At 42.8% G+C, this 18,692-nt stretch overlaps 1 protein-coding gene across 3 annotated transcripts in view; it reads left to right on the top strand.

The window, feature by feature from the left end:
- The window catches only part of LOC124281886 (vegetative cell wall protein gp1-like), a 56,911-nt gene that overhangs the window by 17,096 nt on the left and 21,123 nt on the right, over positions 1-18,692 (top strand). For all 3 annotated transcript variants that reach the window (XR_006899999.1, XM_046717910.1, XM_046717905.1), the window contains exon 4: positions 8,914-8,964. Coding sequence is in view for 2 of the 3 variants with exons in the window: in XM_046717910.1 (XP_046573866.1) it covers positions 8,914-8,964 (51 nt within the window). In the remaining variant the exon portion in view is untranslated. The remainder of the gene's footprint in view (positions 1-8,913; positions 8,965-18,692) is intronic.

The raw sequence follows: 18,692 nt of genomic DNA, 5'->3' as shown, positions 1-18,692 counted from the left end.
TGTAGCAACAGCTGTGTAAACCAGCCACATGGTGTAACATGAAACCAATGGGTGAAGAAGATCATAATCCCAGATGCTGCGCAGAACTAAGAAAGGAATACAATGAAAATGGCAAGCATCGGATATTTGTTACTTTATCAACTCGTGGTGATATATTTGATATCAAAAGACACGAGGGTGAGATTCTATTTATCATCAAAAATCACTCTTCATTAGTTTTCAATGAAAAATGTACATCTCTGAACACAGTACTGCCATTAGATTTGCAGTGCAGCGATGTCATAACATTGTGACGTCAACAAGTTCATGATGTCATAGCATTGTCAGGGCTTTGTACAAAATATTCTGTCAAAGCGATATTTCCTAGGATCAATCTAGATATCTATTGTCTGATATCACAATCTAGTGAGGTGGTGGGTGATAAGTTGATGATATCTACTGTGGAACACAGTTTTGGATGATAAATTGTATTCATCCTGTTATTGGTATCAATCTATAGGTGTAGGTGATGTATATTGTATTCCTCCTGTTATTGATCAATCTAGTGTGGTATAGGTGATGTTTAACTGTATTGTTCCTGTCATTGATCAAACTAGTGAGGTATGGGTGATGTGATGTTACTGTTTTCCTCCTGTTATTGATCAATCTAGTGAGGTGTAGGTGATGTTATATTGTATTCTCTCTGTTATTGATCAATCTAGTGTGGTATAGGTGATGTTTATTGTATTCTCTCCATTGATCAAACTAGTGAGGTATGGGTGATGTTATATTGTATTCCTCCTGTTATTGATCAATCTAGTGAGGTATAGGTGATGTTATATTGTATTCCTCCTGTTATTGATCAATCTAGTGAGGTATAGGTGATGTTATATTGTATTCCTCCTGTTATTCATCAATCTAGTGTGGTATAGGTGATGTTATATTGTATTCCTCCTGTTATTGATCAATCTAGTGAGGTGTAGGTGATGTTATACTGTATTGCTCCTGTTATTGATCAATCTAGTGTGGTATAGGTGATGTTTAACTGTATTGCTCCTGTCATTGATCAAACTAGTGAGGTATGGGTGATGTTATACTGTTTTCCTCCTGTTATTGATCAATCTAGTGAAGTTTGTTGGAATGTACTAAATGATTGTCTTTTCCAAATTACAGTTTCACTAGTCTAATATCCTGGTCCACTAGGCAATATACTGGTCCTGTAGACAATATACTGGTACTGTAGACAATATGCTGGTCCACTATGCAATGTACTGGTCCTGTTGACAATATGCTGGTCCCCAAGACAATATACTGGTCCAGTTGACAATACCCTGATCCACTAGGCAATATATTGGTCCTTTTGACAATATACTGATCCTGTTGACAATATACTGGTCCTTTTGACAATATACTGGTCCTGTTGACAATATACTGGTCCTGTTGATAGTATACTGGTCCTGTTGACAATATACTGATCCTTTTGACAGTATATTGGTCCTGTTGACAATATACTGGTCCTTTTGACAGTATACTGGTCCTGTTGACAATATACTGGTCCTTTTGACAATATACTGATCCTGTTGACAATATACTGGTCCTTTTGACAATATACTGATCCTGTTGACAATATACTGGTCCTTTTGACAGTATACTGGTCCTGTTGACAATATACTGGTCCTGTAGACAATATACTGGGCTTTTTGACAATCTCCTGGTCCTGTAGACAATATCCTGGCCCAATAGGCAATATACTAATCCTGTATACAATATGCTCGTCCACTAGGCAATATGCTGGTCCACTAGGGAATATGCTGGTCCACCACGCTGCATACTAATCCTGTATACAATATGCTGGTCCACTAGGCAATATGCTGGTCCACCAGGCAATATGCTGGTCCACTAGGCAATTTACTGGTCCACTAGGCTATATGCTGGTCCACTAGACAATATGCTGGTCCACTAGGCTATATACTAATCCTGTATACAATATGCTGGTCCACTAGGCAATATACTGGTCCACTAGCCAGCATGCTCGTCCACTAGGCTATATACTGGTCCACTAGGCTATATACCGGTCCAGTAGCCTATATACTGGTCCACTAGGCAATATGCTCGTCCACTAGGCTATATACTGGTCCACTAGGCTATATACTGGTCCACTAGGCTATATACTGGTCCACTAGGCTATATACTTATCATGTAGACAATATGATGATTCACTGTATTTGTTTGTTTGATGGACACTGGTTTGGTCCCAGTGTTGTTTAGTTCGAGTTACAGTGTTACTTGAGAGTAACAATGAATCCTGCTGCCACAATAAACCCTGAAACACAAGTTATGAATGGCATTGGCATGTACAAGACAGCTATCTTATCTCTTGTCTCGAGTGCTCCCCCTCCCTTGTGTGGTGAAATGTGAGGGGTGAGGGCAGCAAGATATACAGGGATGGTTTTCTCTGCATCAACACACACAGCACATCATAACTCAACCTACATGACCTTGCATCAACATCAGGAGCAAGTAGTATTTGGCTCCGACTCAATGTACGATATGATGACTTAGCTGAATGTGGTGGTGTGAGTGGTGGTGGGGCTGAATGTGGTGGTGTGAGTGGTGGTGGGGCTGGATGTGGTGGTGTGAGTGGTGGTGGGGCTGGATGTGGTGTTGTGAGTGGGGATGGATGTGGTGGTGTGAGTGGTGGTGGGGCTGGATGTGGTGGTGTGAGTGGTGGTGGGGCTGGATGTGGTGGTGTGAGTGGTGGGGTGGGGCTGGATGTGGTGGTGTGAGTGGTGGTGTGGGCTGGATGTGGTGGTGTGGTGTGAGTGGTGGGGCTGGATGGGGTGGTGTGAGTGGTGGTGGGGCTGGATGGGTGGTGGTGTGAGTGGTGGTGGGGCTGGATGTGGTGGTGTGAGTGGTGGGGCTGGATGTGGTGGTGTGAGTGGTGTGGGCTGGATGGGGTGGTGTGAGTGGTGGTGGGGCTGGATGTGGTGGTGTGAGTGGTGGTGGGGCTGGATGTGGTGGTGTGAGTGGTGGTGGGGCTGGATGTGGTGGTGTGAGTGGGGGGGCTGGATGGGTTGGTGGAGTGGTGGGGGGGCTGGATGGGTTGGTGTGAGTGGTGGTGGGGCTGGATGTGGTGGTGTGAGTGGTGGTGGGGCTGGATGTGGAGAGGTGTGAGTGGTGGTGGGCTGGATGGAGGTGTGATCGGTGGTGGGGCTGGATGTGGAGGTGTGAGTGGTGGGGTGTGTGGTGGTGTGAGTTGTGGGGGGGATGTGGTGGTGTGAGTGGTGGGGGAGATGTGGTGGTGTGAGTGGTGGGGGAGATGTGGTGGTGTGAATGGTGGGGGATGTGGAGGTGGGGCTGGATGTGGTGGTTGAAGCGATGGTGTAGGGTTACCATATTACATGGTGACCATTCTCTCTACATGATAACCAATCGTACTACATACTGACCATTCTCTCTACATGATAACCAATCGTACTACAAGGTGACCATTCTCTCTACATGATAACCAACCGTACTACATAATGACCATTCTCTCTACTTGATAACCAACTGTACTACATAATGACCATTCTCTCTTCATGATAACCATCCATACTACAAGGTGACCATTCTCTCTACATGATAACCAACTGTCCTACATAGTGACCATTCTCTCTTCATGATAACCATCCATACTACAAGGTGACCATTCTCTACATGATAACCAACTGTACTACATAATGACCATTCTCTCTACTTGATAACCAACTGTACTACATAATGACCATTCTCTCTACATGATAACCAACTGTTCTACATAGTGACCATTCTCTCTACATGATAACCAACCGTACTACATAATGACCATTCTCTCTACTTGATAACCAACTGTACTACATAATGACCATTCTCTCTACATGATAACCAACTGTTCTACATAGTGACCATTCTCTTTACATGATAACCAACCGTACTACATAATGACCATTCTCTCTACATGATAACCAACTGTTCTACATAGTGACCATTCTCTCTATATGATAACCAACTTTTCAACATAGTGACCATTCTCTCTACATGATAACCAACTGTCCTACATAGTGACCATTCTCTCTATATGATAACCAACTGTTCTACATAGTGACCATTCTTTCTACATGATAACCAACCATACTACATAATGACCATTCTCTCTACTTGATAACCAACTGTACTACATAATGACCATTCTCTCTACATGATAACCAACTGTTCTACATAGTGACCATTCTCTCTACATGATAACCAACCGTACTACATAATGACCATTCTCTCTACATGATAACCAACTGTTCTACATAGTGACCATTCTCTCTACATGATAACTAACTGTTCAACATAGTGACCATTCTCTCTACATGATAACCAACTGTTCTACATAGTGACCATTCTCTCTATATGATAACCAACTGTCCTACATAGTGACCATTCTCTCTTCATGATAACCATCCATACTACAAGGTGACCATTCTCTCTACATGATAACCAACTGTACTACATAATGACCATTCTCTCTACTTGATAACCAACTGTACTACATAATGACCATTCTCTCTACATGATAACCAACTGTTCCACATAGTGACCATTCTCTCTATATGATAACCAACCGTACTGTAAGGTGACCAATATATGTACATGGTAACCAATATATGTACATGGTAACCAATATATGTACATGGTGACCAATATGGTGACCAATATATGTACATGGTGACCCCACCCGCACCAGCTTCCCATTCCCATCAGCAACACACACCCGCCAGCTCAGATCCCAACCCCCTCAGACCCCAACCCCACCTGCACCCCTACCTCACCTGCACCCCAACCCCACCTGCACCCCTACCTCACCTGCACCCCAACCCCACCCCCGACACCACCAGCACCCCACTACCACAATCCCCTTACTGTCCTGATGTTAGAAGCAGGGTTAGCACAAGATCTGTTCTAACATGGATCTTCCTGTGTTTTATGAAGGAAAATATAGTTAACTCATCTTTTCATGTATTTATTTTCTGATACAATTCACAAGAAGTTCCAAACAGAGCAATGGACTTTAATCTGTAGATAAGATTCACCTGGTGTTCTGGGCAATTAACATGTGCTGGCAAACTCTTGCTGTTATCTGTGCCTTGCCTGTCTGACATGACTGCGGGTAAATAGCCTGGCTGTATCTCCATCCCTGCACAGCTGCAGAGGCTGCTGAAGAAACTCTGGGTAACCTTGTTATTAAAAAATGCGGAATTACTACAATTAATGCGCAGAATGTTGGAATGTGTCCAAGATGCACTATAATCCAGTTAAAATATAAAACCGTGTTCTGAGTGAAGCATAACTATTGCAGCAAAATTTACCGTCATCGCACAGATGACATCATTACCCTGTCAAAAAACTCTTTGGTCATGTTGCTTAAATAGCAAATAATAAAATACTCACAACTATCAAGGTTCCTCTCCAGGCTCCATGTTGAAATGTGTGTTCACGCTTCACTGGTTCCCCTACAGGCTCCATGTTGTAATGTGTGTTCACACTTCACTCGTTCCACTCAAGGCTCCATGTTGTAATGTGTGTTCATGCTTCACTGGTTCCCCTCCAGGCTCCATGTTGTAATGTGTGTTCACGCTTCACTCGTTCCCCTCAAGGCTCCATGTTGTAATGTGTGTTCATGCCCCACTGGTTCCACTCCAGGCTCCATGTTGTAATGTGTGTTCATGCTCCACTGGTTCCACTCAAGGCTCCATGTTGTAATGTGTGTTCATGCTCTACTGGTTCCACTCAAGACTCTGGTGTGGTGAGCGCATCACAGAATTCAGTGACTTCCTGCTGAAATCTACAGACATTACCTCAACATTTCCAGACAGTCTAGAACTTAATGTGACATTATTGTTGATTGTATAACAATCAGCAATATTCCAGCTTGGTGATAGCATCCTGTAAATCAAGTCAGGAACAGACAATTCAGTTATGACTTGCTCAGATACATCTATATGTATAATCTGAACTCATTATTCTGTAAGACCAAAGTGCACCATGTTCAGGTTGACTGTCAAGGTGGGATTCCTGTCATGGCTGGACCAACTGTTGCTGTCAATGTCTATCAGGACACACAGCAAAACATGTCAGAATCAGGGTCCGGTCAAGGTCATGTATAGAGTATGGATGTGGGTAGTGTGTCTCACAGTCCCTGAACCACATTATGTTCCCTACTGTCCAGCACTCCTGGCAATGTAGTCTGTCTCACAGTCCCTGAACCACATTATGTTCCCTACTGTCCAGCACTCCTGGCAATGTAGTCTGTCTCACAGTCCCTGAACCACATTATGTTCCCTACTGTCCAGCACTCCTGGCAATGTAGTCTGTCTCACAGTCCCTGAACCACATTATGTTCCCTGTCCAGCACTCCTGGCAGTGTAGTTTGTCTCACAGTCCCTGAACCACATTATGTTCCCTACTGTCCAGCACTCCTGGCAGTGTAGTCTGTCTCACAGTCCCTGAACCACATTATGTTCCCTACTGTCCAGCACTCCTGGCAATGTAGTCTGTCTCACAGTCCCTGAACCACATTATGTTCCCTACTGTCCAGCACTCCTGGCAGTGTAGTCTGTCTCACAGTCCCTGAACCACATTATGTTCCCTACTGTCCAGCACTCCTGGCAATGTAGTCTGTCTCACAGTCCCTGAACCACATTATGTTCCCTACTGTCCAGCACTCCTGGCAATGCCTCAGCCCTAAATGATGCAAGTTCAGATTTCCTCAGGTTCAGGATCTCATATCTCACTGAAGCACCTTTTCACTAAAAATGGGATTATTTGTTACGATCAAAATAATATATATTGAGAGACTGACATTAGACTAGGGTGTGCGGTTCAGGACAGTCTGGAGGACATTGAGTCACATGGAAGTGAATGTAAGTAGTACCCTGGAGGTTACGTCATTCACTTCTAGTGAATGTAAGTAGTACCCTGGGGGTTACATCATTCGATTTAGTGAATGTAAGTAGTACCCTGGGGGTTACGTCATTCACTTCTAGTGAATGTTCTGGTGAAGTAGAAGACAGGGAACTTGTAACTGAATCAGATAAAAATAGAAAATGTGATGTTCAGAGCATATACTTGAAAGCAGTTTCATTCATGAACTTTACTAGCTTATAGCAGACACCAGCAGCAGTGACTCCAGCAAACAGTAAACAGGTACTGAGCACTGATGAAAATAGCAACATATGGAGAAACCATCAACGTGCTTCTTGTAGGGGAATACTGTCCTTGACATCCCAGACATACGATACTGCAGGAGACCTCTCAGCGCAGTACAACGCAGTACACACACAGCTAGTCTGTCGTACAGACCCTAAAGCAAATATATCCAAGAAAGCCCATGCAATTCTAGAAAATGTGGCAAGTCTAGATTTCGACAGTTTCAAGAAAGTTCCTGGGCTCCTTTTTATTGTATTTACAATTTTAATTTAAATTGTTTTATTTTCTGTAAAATATGATTACATTGTGACATATCACACACTATTGATATTGAGGGGTCCCTCCCCTCGGCTTGTTGCCTCCTTGTTTTGTAGCCTCTTTATCTAGTTTAACATTGTCTTGTAGCCTCTGTGTTTTGAAGCCTAAATGTTTTGTTGCTCCGTTGTTTTGAAGCCTAATTATCTAGGAGCCTCATTGTTTTGAATAGGTCAGAGGATTAATCATTTGCACTTGCCAACACTTTCATTAATTGTTTTTGATATTTGAAATCAGAGTTGTGACAAAGGAATACATAATGATGTTGCAACCACAGATGGCCAATAGTGATCTGCCATCATTCCTAGGATTGATCACCACACAGTAATGTAGATGACTGACTGAACCATCATCCAGGACAGTGGTCACCACACAGTAATGTAGATGACTGACTGAACCATCATCCAGGACAGTGATCACCACACAGTAATGTAGATGACTGACTGAACCATCATCCAGGACAGTGGTCACCACACAGTAATGTAGATGACTGACTGAACCATCATCCAGGACAGTGATCACCACACAGTAATGTAGATGACTGACTGACTGACCATCATCCAGGACAGTGATTACCACACAGTAATGTAGATGACTGACTGAACCATCATCCCTGACTGACTGAACCATCATCCATCAGTGATCACCACACAGTAATGTAGATGACTGACTGAACCATCATCCAGGACAGTGATTACCACACAGTAATGTAGATGACTGACTGAACCATCATTCCTAGGATTGATCACCACACAGTAATGTAGATGTCTGACTGAACCATCATTCCTAGGATTGATCACCACACAGTAATGTAGATGACTGACTGAACCATCATTCCTAGGATTGATCACCACACAGTAATGTAGATGTCTGACTGACTGAACCATCATCCAGGACAGTGATCACCACACAGTAATGTAGATGACTGACTGAACCATCATCCAGGACAGTGATCACCACACAGTAATGTAGATGACTGACTGACTGAACCATCATCCAGGACAGTGGTCACCACACAGTAATGTAGATGACTGACTGACTGAACCATCATCCCTAGGACAGTGATCACCACACAGTAATGTAGATGACTGACTGAACCATCATCCAGGATAGTGATCACCACACAGTAATGTAGATGACTGACTGAACCATCATTCCTAGGATTGATCACCTCACAGTAATGTAGATGACCGACTGAACCATCATCCAGGACAGTGATCACCACACAGTAATGTAGATGACTGACTGAACCATCATTCCTAGGATTGATCACCACACAGTAATGTAGACAGTGAAAGTGTTACAGTGGTCACCATGTTGGACCAAGACGGTTGGATACTTTTGCGTGCATGTTTTAGTTCTTAACATTAAACTGACAGAATCATTTTTTATGTTCTATTGCAGAGAGGTCCCCCTTACCTTACAACATGGATCTCGAGATACCTGACGATATTGGTGAGTAGCTGTCAATAGTTGTATAGATAAGGAATAAAACATGTCACACAGGTGAGGAATATAACATGTCACACAGGTGGGGAATACGTCATGTCACACAGTTGGGAAATAAGACATGTCACACAGGTGGTGAATAAGACATGTCACACAGGTGGTGAATAAGGCATGTCACACAGGTAGTGGGTGAGGATAAGACATATCACACAGGTGGTGAATAAGACATGTCACACAGGTGGTGAATAAGACATGTCACACAGGTGGGGAATAAGACATGTCACACAGGTGGGAAATAAGACATGTCACACAGGTGAGGAATAAGACATGTCACACAGGTGGGGAATAAGACATGTCACACAGGTGGTGAATAAGACATGTCACACAGGTGGGGAATAAGTCATGTCACACAGATGGTGAATAAGACATGTCACACAGGTGGTGAATAAGTCACATGAATCATGTCACACAGGTGGTGAATAAGACATGTCACAGGTGGGGAATAAGACATGTCACACAGGTGGGGAATACGTCATGTCACACAGGTGGGAAATAAGACATGTCACACAGGTGAGGAATAAGACATGTCACACAGGTGGGGAACAAGACATGTCACACAGGTGGGGAATAAGACATGTCACACAGGTGGGGAATAAGATCATGTCACACAGGTGGTGAATAAGACATGTCACACAGGTGGTGAATAAGACATGTCACACAGGTGGTGAATAAGACATGTCACACAGGTGGTGAATAAGACATGTCACAGGTGGTGAATAAGACATGTCACACAGGTGGGGGAATACACGTCATGTCACACAGGTGGGGAAATAAGACATGTCACACAGGTGAGGAATAAGATAAGACATGTCACACAGGGTGGTGAATAAGACATGTCACACAGATGGTGAATAAGACATGTCACACAGGTGGTGAATAAGACATGTCACAGGTGGTGAATAAGACATGTCACACAGGTGGTGAATAAGACATGTCACACAGGTGGGAAATAAGACATGTCACACAGGTGAGGAATAAGACATGTCACACAGGTGGTGAATAAGACATGTCACATGGTGAAGACATGTCACACAAGGTGGGAAATGTCATGTCACACAGGTGGGGAATAAGACATGTCACACAGGTGGGAAATAAGACATGTCACACAGGTGGGTGAATAAGACATGAATAAGACATGTCACACAGATGGTGAATAAGACATGTCACACAGGTGGTGAATAAGACATGTCACACAGATGGTGAATAAGACATGTCACACAGGTGGTGAATAAGACATGTCACAGGTGGTGAATAAGACATGTCACACAGGTGGTGAATACGTCATGTCACACAGGTGGGAAATAAGACATGTCACACAGGTGAGGAATAAGACATGTCACACAGGTGGTGAATAAGACATGTCACAGGTGGTGAATAAGACATGTCACACACGGGTGGGGAATACGTCATGTCACACAGGTGGGAAATAAGACATGTCACACAGGTGAGGAATAAGACATGTCACACAGGTGGGGAATAAGACATGTCACACAGGTGGGGAATAAGACATGTCACACAGGTGGGGAATAAGACATGTCACACAGGTGGTGAATAAGACATGTCACACAGGTGGTGAATAAGACATGTCACACAGGTGGTGAATAAGACATGTCACACAGGTGGGGAATAAGACATGTCACACAGGTGGGGAATAAGACATGTCACGCATGTGGGGAATAAGATTCAGCTGGCAAATAAGACATTACACACAGGTTGGGAACAAATACATACGTAGCTGACGTTAGCTACAATCACAATCTCTTATAAGATACTTATAATGTTGGCAGTACATATCATTAGTTACAATCACAATCTCTTATAAGATACTTATAATGTTGGCAGTACATATCATTAGTTACAATCACAGTCTCTGATAAGATACTGGCAGTACATATCAGATATGAACTGTGTACAGGCAAGCCTACTACCAGGTGGTTTCTCTGCCATACAGTCTGTAGATGTCAGTGGGGGTTCAAGACGTCAGAGGGAGTTCCAAGCATATTCTCAGGTGTAGGATATTGCCCTGATATTCCTGACGAACTGGCCTACATCTCCTGCTGCCACATGTTCTCACCTGAAGTTTCATGGCAGTCAAGATACACAGAAAACATATGGGTGGGAGATATACCCTGGACTTTGTCTCCACAGATATTCAACATCATACAGATATACCCAGCTTGTTGCATGACAGATATACCCAGCTTGTTCCATGACAGATATACCCAGCTTGTTCCATGACAGATATACCCAGCTTGTTCCATGACAGATATACCCAGCTTGTTCCATGACAGATATACCCAGCTTGCTGCATGACAGATATGCCCAGCTTGTATCATGTTATCCCTACACATGTATCATGTTATCCCTACACATGTATCATGCCATCCCTACACATGTATCATGTTATCCCTACACATGTATCATGTTATCCCTACACATGTATCATGCCATCCCTACACATGTATCATGTTATCCCAACACATGTATCATGTTATCCCTACACATGTATCATGCCATCCCTACACATGTATCATGCCATCCCTACACATGTATCATGTTATCCCTACACATGTATCATGTTATCCCTACACATGTATCATGTTATCCCTACACATGTATCATGCCATCCCTACACATGTATCATGCCATCCCTACACATGTATCATGTTATCCCTACACATGTATCATGTTATCCCTACACATGTATCATGCCATCCCTACACATGTATCATGTTATCCCTACAAATATGTTGTTCAAGATGGAGACTCCCCAAATTTGATGTTGAAGTGTCAAGATTTTCAACTGTGATTTTTTTTCACAAGCTTGAAAGTGTGTTCAAGGAAGTGTACATAAAGGTGTGTTCAAGGATGTGTACGTGAAGGTGCGTTCAATGATGTGTACATGAAGGTGTGTTCAAGGATGTGTACATGAGGGTGTGTTCAAGGATGTGTACATGAGAGTGTGTTGAAGGATGTGTACATGAGAGTGTGTTGAAGGATGTGTACATGAGGGTGTGTTCAAGGATGTGTATATGAAGGTGTGTTCAATGATGTGTACATGAAGGTGTGTTGAAAGATGTGTATGTGAATGTCTGTTCAAGGATTTGTGTACATGAAGGTGTGTTCAAGGATGTGTACATGAAGGTGTGTTCAAGGATGTGTGCATGAAGGTGCATTCAAGGATGTGTGCATGAAGGTGTTTTCAAGGATGTGTACGTGAAGGTGAGTTCAAGGATGTGTGTATGAAGGTGCATTCAAGGATGTGTAAGTGAAGGTGTGTTCAAGTTTCTGTACATGAAGGTGTGTTCAAGGATGTGTACATGAAGGTGTGTTCAAGGATGTGTACTTTGCTGCCAATAAATTCAAAACATAGCATAACATGACCTGTTTTAAACTCTAATGTGAATACACAATGCCATTTTGAAAGTGGTCAAATGTGATACATGTTATATTTTGGTACAGATTCTAATACTTCTTGTTGGGATGAGTCCCATCCAGGATTCGAGCCGACATCCTCAGAGTCAGCCACCTAATCACCAGCACACAAAGTCAGCTGCCTAACCCTCTGCATTTAGGTGCCTCTCCCTGAGGGTGTGTGTTGCCTCTCCCTGAGGGTGTGTGTTGCCTCTCCCTGAGGGTGTGTGTTGCCTCTCCCTGAGGGTGTGTGTTGCCTCTCCCTGAGGGTGTGTGTTGCCTCTCCCTGAGGGTGTGTGTTGCCTCTCCTGAGGGTGTGTGTTGCCTCTCCCTGAGGGTGTGTGTTGCCTCTCCCTGAGGGTGTGTGTTGCCTCTCCCTGAGGGTGTGTGTTGCCTCTCCCTGAGGGTGTGTGTTGCCTCTCCCTGAGGGTGTGTGTTGAATCCTGGATGGGATTCAACTCAACAAAAAGTACTAAAATAAGGACTTTACTGAGAAAGTGTAATCCCAAATATAACGTGGATCTCCAATAACCCCTCAATTTATATAAATATATATTTTGACTTTGTTGTTTATTGGTCCAGGAAGAATGGCTGTGCTGGGACAGATTCTGTCTATTTCACCATGCAGTATGCCTCTATCTCTAGCATAAGTATGTACAGGTCCAACACATTTCCCCTTACACCTGTCTTGTGCTGTAGCCCGCCAACACCACCTTCGGTACAAACATCACCCACAGCAGTCTATTTTCGTTGTTCAGTGACTCATCAAATATTTTGCCTCTAAGAATAGCAAGAAGTTGCCTCTACTTGTAGCAGCAGTTGTGTCTCGTCTCAGGGGTTGTTGTAACACTCCTTGTATCTGACCTCAGGCATGAGGTAGTTGTAACACCAGTAGTATCTAGTCTTAGATATAAAGTAGTTGTAACACCAGTAGAGTCTGGTCTCAGATATAAAGTAGTTGTAACACCAGTAGTATCTAGTCTTAGATATAAAGTAGTTGTAACACCAGTAGTGTCTGGTCTCAGATATAAAGTAGTTGTAACACCAGTAGTATCTAGTCTTAGATATAAAGTAGTTGTAACACCAGTAGTGTCTGGTCTCAGATATAAAGTAGTTGTAACACCAGTAGTATCTGGTCTCAGATATAAAGTAGTTGTAACACCAGTAGTATCTGGTCTCAGATATAAAGTAGTTGTAACACCAGTAGTGTCTGGTCTCAGATATAAAGTAGTTGTAACACCAGTAGTATCTGGTCTCAGATATAAAGTAGTTGTAGCACCAGTAGTATCTGGTCTCAGATATAAAGTAGTTGTAACACCAGTAGTGTCTGGTTTCAGATAAAAAGTAGTTGTAACACCAGTAGTGTCTGGTTTCAGATATAAAGTAGTTGTAACACCAGTAGTATCTGGTCTCAGATATAAAGTAGTTGTAACACCAGTAGTATCTAGTCTCAGATATAAAGTAGTTGTAACACCAGTAGTATCTGGTATCAGACATAAAGTAGTTGTAACACCAGTAGTATCTAGTCTCAGATATAAAGTAGTTGTAACACCAGTAGTATCTGGTCTCAGATATAAAGTAGTTGTAAAACCAGTAGTATCTAGTCTCAGATATAAAGTAGTTGAAACACCAGTAGTGTCTGGTCTCAGATATAAAGTAGTTGTAACACCAGTAGTGTCTGGTCTCAGATATAAAGTAGTTGTAACACCAGTAGTATCTGGTCTCAGATATAAAGTAGTTGTAACACCAGTAGTATCTGGTCTCAGATATAAAGTAGTTGTAACACCAGTAGTGTCTGGTCTCAGATATAAAAGTAGTTGTAACACCAGTAGTGTCTGGTCTCAGATATAAAGTAGTTGTAACACCAGTAGTATCTGGTCTCAGATATAAAGTAGTTGTAACACCAGTAGTATCTGGTCTCAGATATAAAGTAGTTGTAACACCAGTAGTGTCTGGTCTCAGATATAAAGTAGTTGTAACACCAGTAGTGTCTGGTCTCAGATATAAAGTAGTTGTAACACCAGTAGTATCTGGTCTCAGATATAAAGTAGTTGTAACACCAGTAGTGTCTGGTCTCAGATAAAAAGTAGTTGTAACACCAGTAGTGTCTGGTCTCAGATATAAAGTAGTTGTAACACCAGTAGTATCTGGTCTCAGATATAAAGTAGTTGAAACACCAGTAGTATCTGGTCTCAGATATAAAGTAGTTGTAACACCAGTAGTATCTAGTCTCAGATATAAAGTAGTTGTAACACCAGTAGTATCTGGTATCAGACATAAAGTAGTTGTAACACCAGTAGTATCTGGTCTCAGATATAAAGTAGTTGTAACACCAGTAGTATCTGGTCTCAGATATAAAGTAGTTGAAACACCAGTAATATCTGGTCTCAGATATAAAGTAGTTGTAACACCAGTAGTATCTGGTCTCAGATATAAAGTAGTTGAAACACCAGTAGTATCTGGTCTCAGATATAAAGTAGTTGTAACACCAGTAGTATCTGGTCTCAGATATAAAGTAGTTGTAACACCAGTAGTATCTGGAACCACCCTGCAGCAGTGGTCCATGCTGTTTATGGAGTCTTATTCAGACACACTCTTATAAATCTGAGTATGATACAGTCATGACTTGGAAAAAGTCCTTTCTTTATCTTATCATTTCCCATCATGTCTGAAAACGACATTGTACTTGCTGACAACTACTAAGACTGATAACATCATTGGAATTCCCCACACCTGTGTCCAGCCACATGTCTCAAGTACCCAGATGAGATCAGCCTTATGATAGATCCCATATACGACCTAAGATTATCTCCTTGAAAGTTAGATAAAGTAGGATTTTTAGTTGTCAATTATAGAATGAGGCTTGGAAGTGATCACCTTGAGTTTTACCCCGCCTGCCAGGAGCACAGTTGGCCACATCAGTTATCAGCCAGTTAATGCCATCAGCAGTCAATCATCCAGTGCTAATGTATGTCTCCTTGATGACCTGGTAGGGTAATATTATGGATATACATCCAGTGAGATATATCATATATCACTCACCACAGTAGTGAGGATCTGCTGATCTCACTGACTATCATCACAATAAACACATCCTAACACTGACTGTGATCCTAACACTGACTGTGATCCTAACACTGTCTGTGATCCTAACACTGACTGTGATCCTAACACTGACTGCAATCCTAACACTGACTGTGATCCTAACACTGACTGTGATCCTAACACTGACTGCAATCCTAATACTGACTGCGATCCTAACACTGACTGTGATCCTAGACTGTGATCCTAACACCGACTGCGATACACTGACTGTGATCCTAACACTGACTGTGATCCTAACACTGACTGTGATCCTAACACTGACTGCAATCCGACCACTGACTGTGATCCTAACACTGACTGTGATCCTAACACTGACTGCAATCCTAACACTGACTGTGATCCTAACTCTGACTTCGATCCTACTGTGATCCTAACACTGACTGCAATCCTAACACTGACTGTGATCCTAACACTGACTGTGATCCTAACACTGACTGTGAACCTAACACTGACTGTGATCCTAACACTGACTGCGATCCTAACACTGACTGTGATCCTAACACTGACTGCGATCCTAACTGACTGTGATCCTAACACTGACTGTGATCCTAACACTGACTGTGATCCTAACACTGACTGCAATCCTAACACTGACTGTGATCCTAACACTGACTGTGATCCTAACACTGACTGCAATCCTAACACTGACTGTGATCCTAACTCTGACTTCGATCCTACTGTGATCCTAACACTGACTGCAATCCTAACACTGACTGTGATCCTAACACTGACTGCCATCCTACCACTGACTGCGATCCTAACACTGACTGTGATCCTAACACTGACTGTGATCCTAACACTGACTCTGATCCTAACTCTGACTTCGATCCTACTGTGATCCTAACACTGACTGTGATCCTAAAACTGACTGTGATCCTAACACTGACTGTGATCCTAATGCTGACTGTGATCCTAACACACTAACATTGACTGTGATCCTAACACTGACTGTGATCCTAACACTGACTGTGATCTTAACACTGACTGTGATCCTAACACTGACTGTGATCCTAACACTGACTGTGATCCTAACACTGACTGCGATCCTACTGTGATCGATAACACTGACTGTGATCGTAACATGACTATGATCCTAACACTGACTGTGATCCTAACACTGACTCATGATCCTAACACTCCTAACACTGACTGTGATCCTAACACTGACTGTGATCCTAACACTGACTGTGATCCTAACACTGACTGTGATCCTAACACTGACTGTGATCCTAACACTGACTGTGATCCTAACACTGACTGTGATCCTAACACTGACTGTGATCCTAACACTGACTGTGATCCTAACACTGACTGCGATCCTAACACTGACTGTGATCCTAACACTGACTGTGATCCTAACACTGACTGCGATCCTAACACTGACTGTGATCCTAACACTGACTGTGATCCTAACACTGACTGTGATCCTAACACTGACTGTGATCCTAACACTGACTGTGATCCTAACACTGACTGCGATCCTGACTGTGATCCTAACACTGACTGTGATCCTAACACTGACTGCAAACCTAACACTGACTGTGATCCTAACACTGACTGTGATCCTAACACTGACTGTGATCCTAGCACTGACTGTGATCCTAACACTGACTGTAGTGAACCTACTGTGACACTGACTGTGATCCTAACACTGACTGTGAACCCTAACACTGACTGTGAACCTACTGCGATGCAACTGACTGTGAACCTAACACTGACTGTGATCCTAACACTGACTCCTGATCCTGCTGATGGTAACACTGACTGTGATCCTAACACTGACTGTGAACCTAACACTGACTGTGATCCTAACACTGACTGTGATCCTAACACTGACTGTGATCCTACTGTGATCCTGACACTGACTGTGACACTGACTGCAAACCTAACACTGACTGTGATCCTAACACTGACTGTGATCCTAACACTGACTGTGATCCTAACAATGACTGTGATCCTAACACTGACAGGGATGGAAATAGTCTGTCTCACAGTCCCTGAACCACATTTATTTCCCTACTGCCAATCCCTCTCTGCAGTGCTAAAGCCCTAAATAAAGCAAGTCTAGATTTCCTCAGGTTCTGAATCTCTGGTCCACCTAGGGCTCCTTTTCAATATAAATGGGCTTGTTTGTTGCTATCAAAATTATATATATTCAGAGACTAAGCCTTAGTCTAGGATGGAAACTGTGATCCTAACACTGACAGGGATGGAAACGGTGATCCTAATACTGACAGGGATGGAAACTGTGAGCAAGGGTTTCGAAGGTTGGCTGCAGCAGTGTGATCCTGGTAATTGAGGCTTGGTATGGACCATCACTCAAATATATGTGCAAGCTCAAAAACAGCACATTCCATCCCAATCTTTTGGATCTGTTGTTTGTGCCCAAAACAGCAGCCATTGCAAAAGTTAGTCCAGAACTGTGGAACAATCTTTGTCACTGATATACCTACAGTAGACAGCATACTTCTGATCAGAGATTGGATGGCAAAAGCTCAATGGGTTTGACTACTTGAGAAAAGGATGTCACCAGCTGGTAAAGTCAGTGCCCTGCAGCATCACGTCTCACAGTCCCTGAACCACATTATTTTCCCTACTGCCTAGCGCTTCATGCAATGTAATCTATCTCACAGCCCCTGAACCACATTATTTTCCCTACTGCCTAGCCCTCCATGCAATGTAGTCTATCTCACAGCCCCTGAACCACATTATAGTGTAGTTATCAATCAGTCTATAGTAGACTGTAGTGATGTCTCAGTCTGTAGTAGACTGTAGTGATGTCTCAGTCTGTAGTAGACTGTAGTGATGTCTCAGTAGACTGTAGTGATGTCTCAGTCTATAGTGGACTGTAGTGATGTCTCAGTCTGTAGTAGACTGTAGTGATGTCTCAGTCTATAGTGGACTGTAGTGATGTCTCAGTCTGTAGTGGACTGTAGTAATGTCTCAGTCTATAGTGGACTGTAGTGATGTCTCAGTCTATAGTGGACTGTAGTGATGTCTCAGTCTGTAGTAGACTATAGTGATGTCTCAGTCTGTAGTAGACTGTAGTGATGTCTCAGTCTATAGTGGACTGTAGTGATGTCTAAGTCTATAGTGGACTGTAGTGATGTCTCAGTCTGTAGTAGACTGTAGTGATGTCTCAGTCTGTAGTAGAC

The sequence above is a fragment of the Haliotis rubra genome, unplaced genomic scaffold (genome assembly GCF_003918875.1).
Source record: "Haliotis rubra isolate DU_JTF1 unplaced genomic scaffold, ASM391887v1 Scf1082, whole genome shotgun sequence".
In the NCBI taxonomy this organism is placed as follows: domain Eukaryota; kingdom Metazoa; phylum Mollusca; class Gastropoda; order Lepetellida; family Haliotidae; genus Haliotis; species Haliotis rubra.
This window is presented reverse-complemented; position numbering and strand designations above follow the sequence as displayed.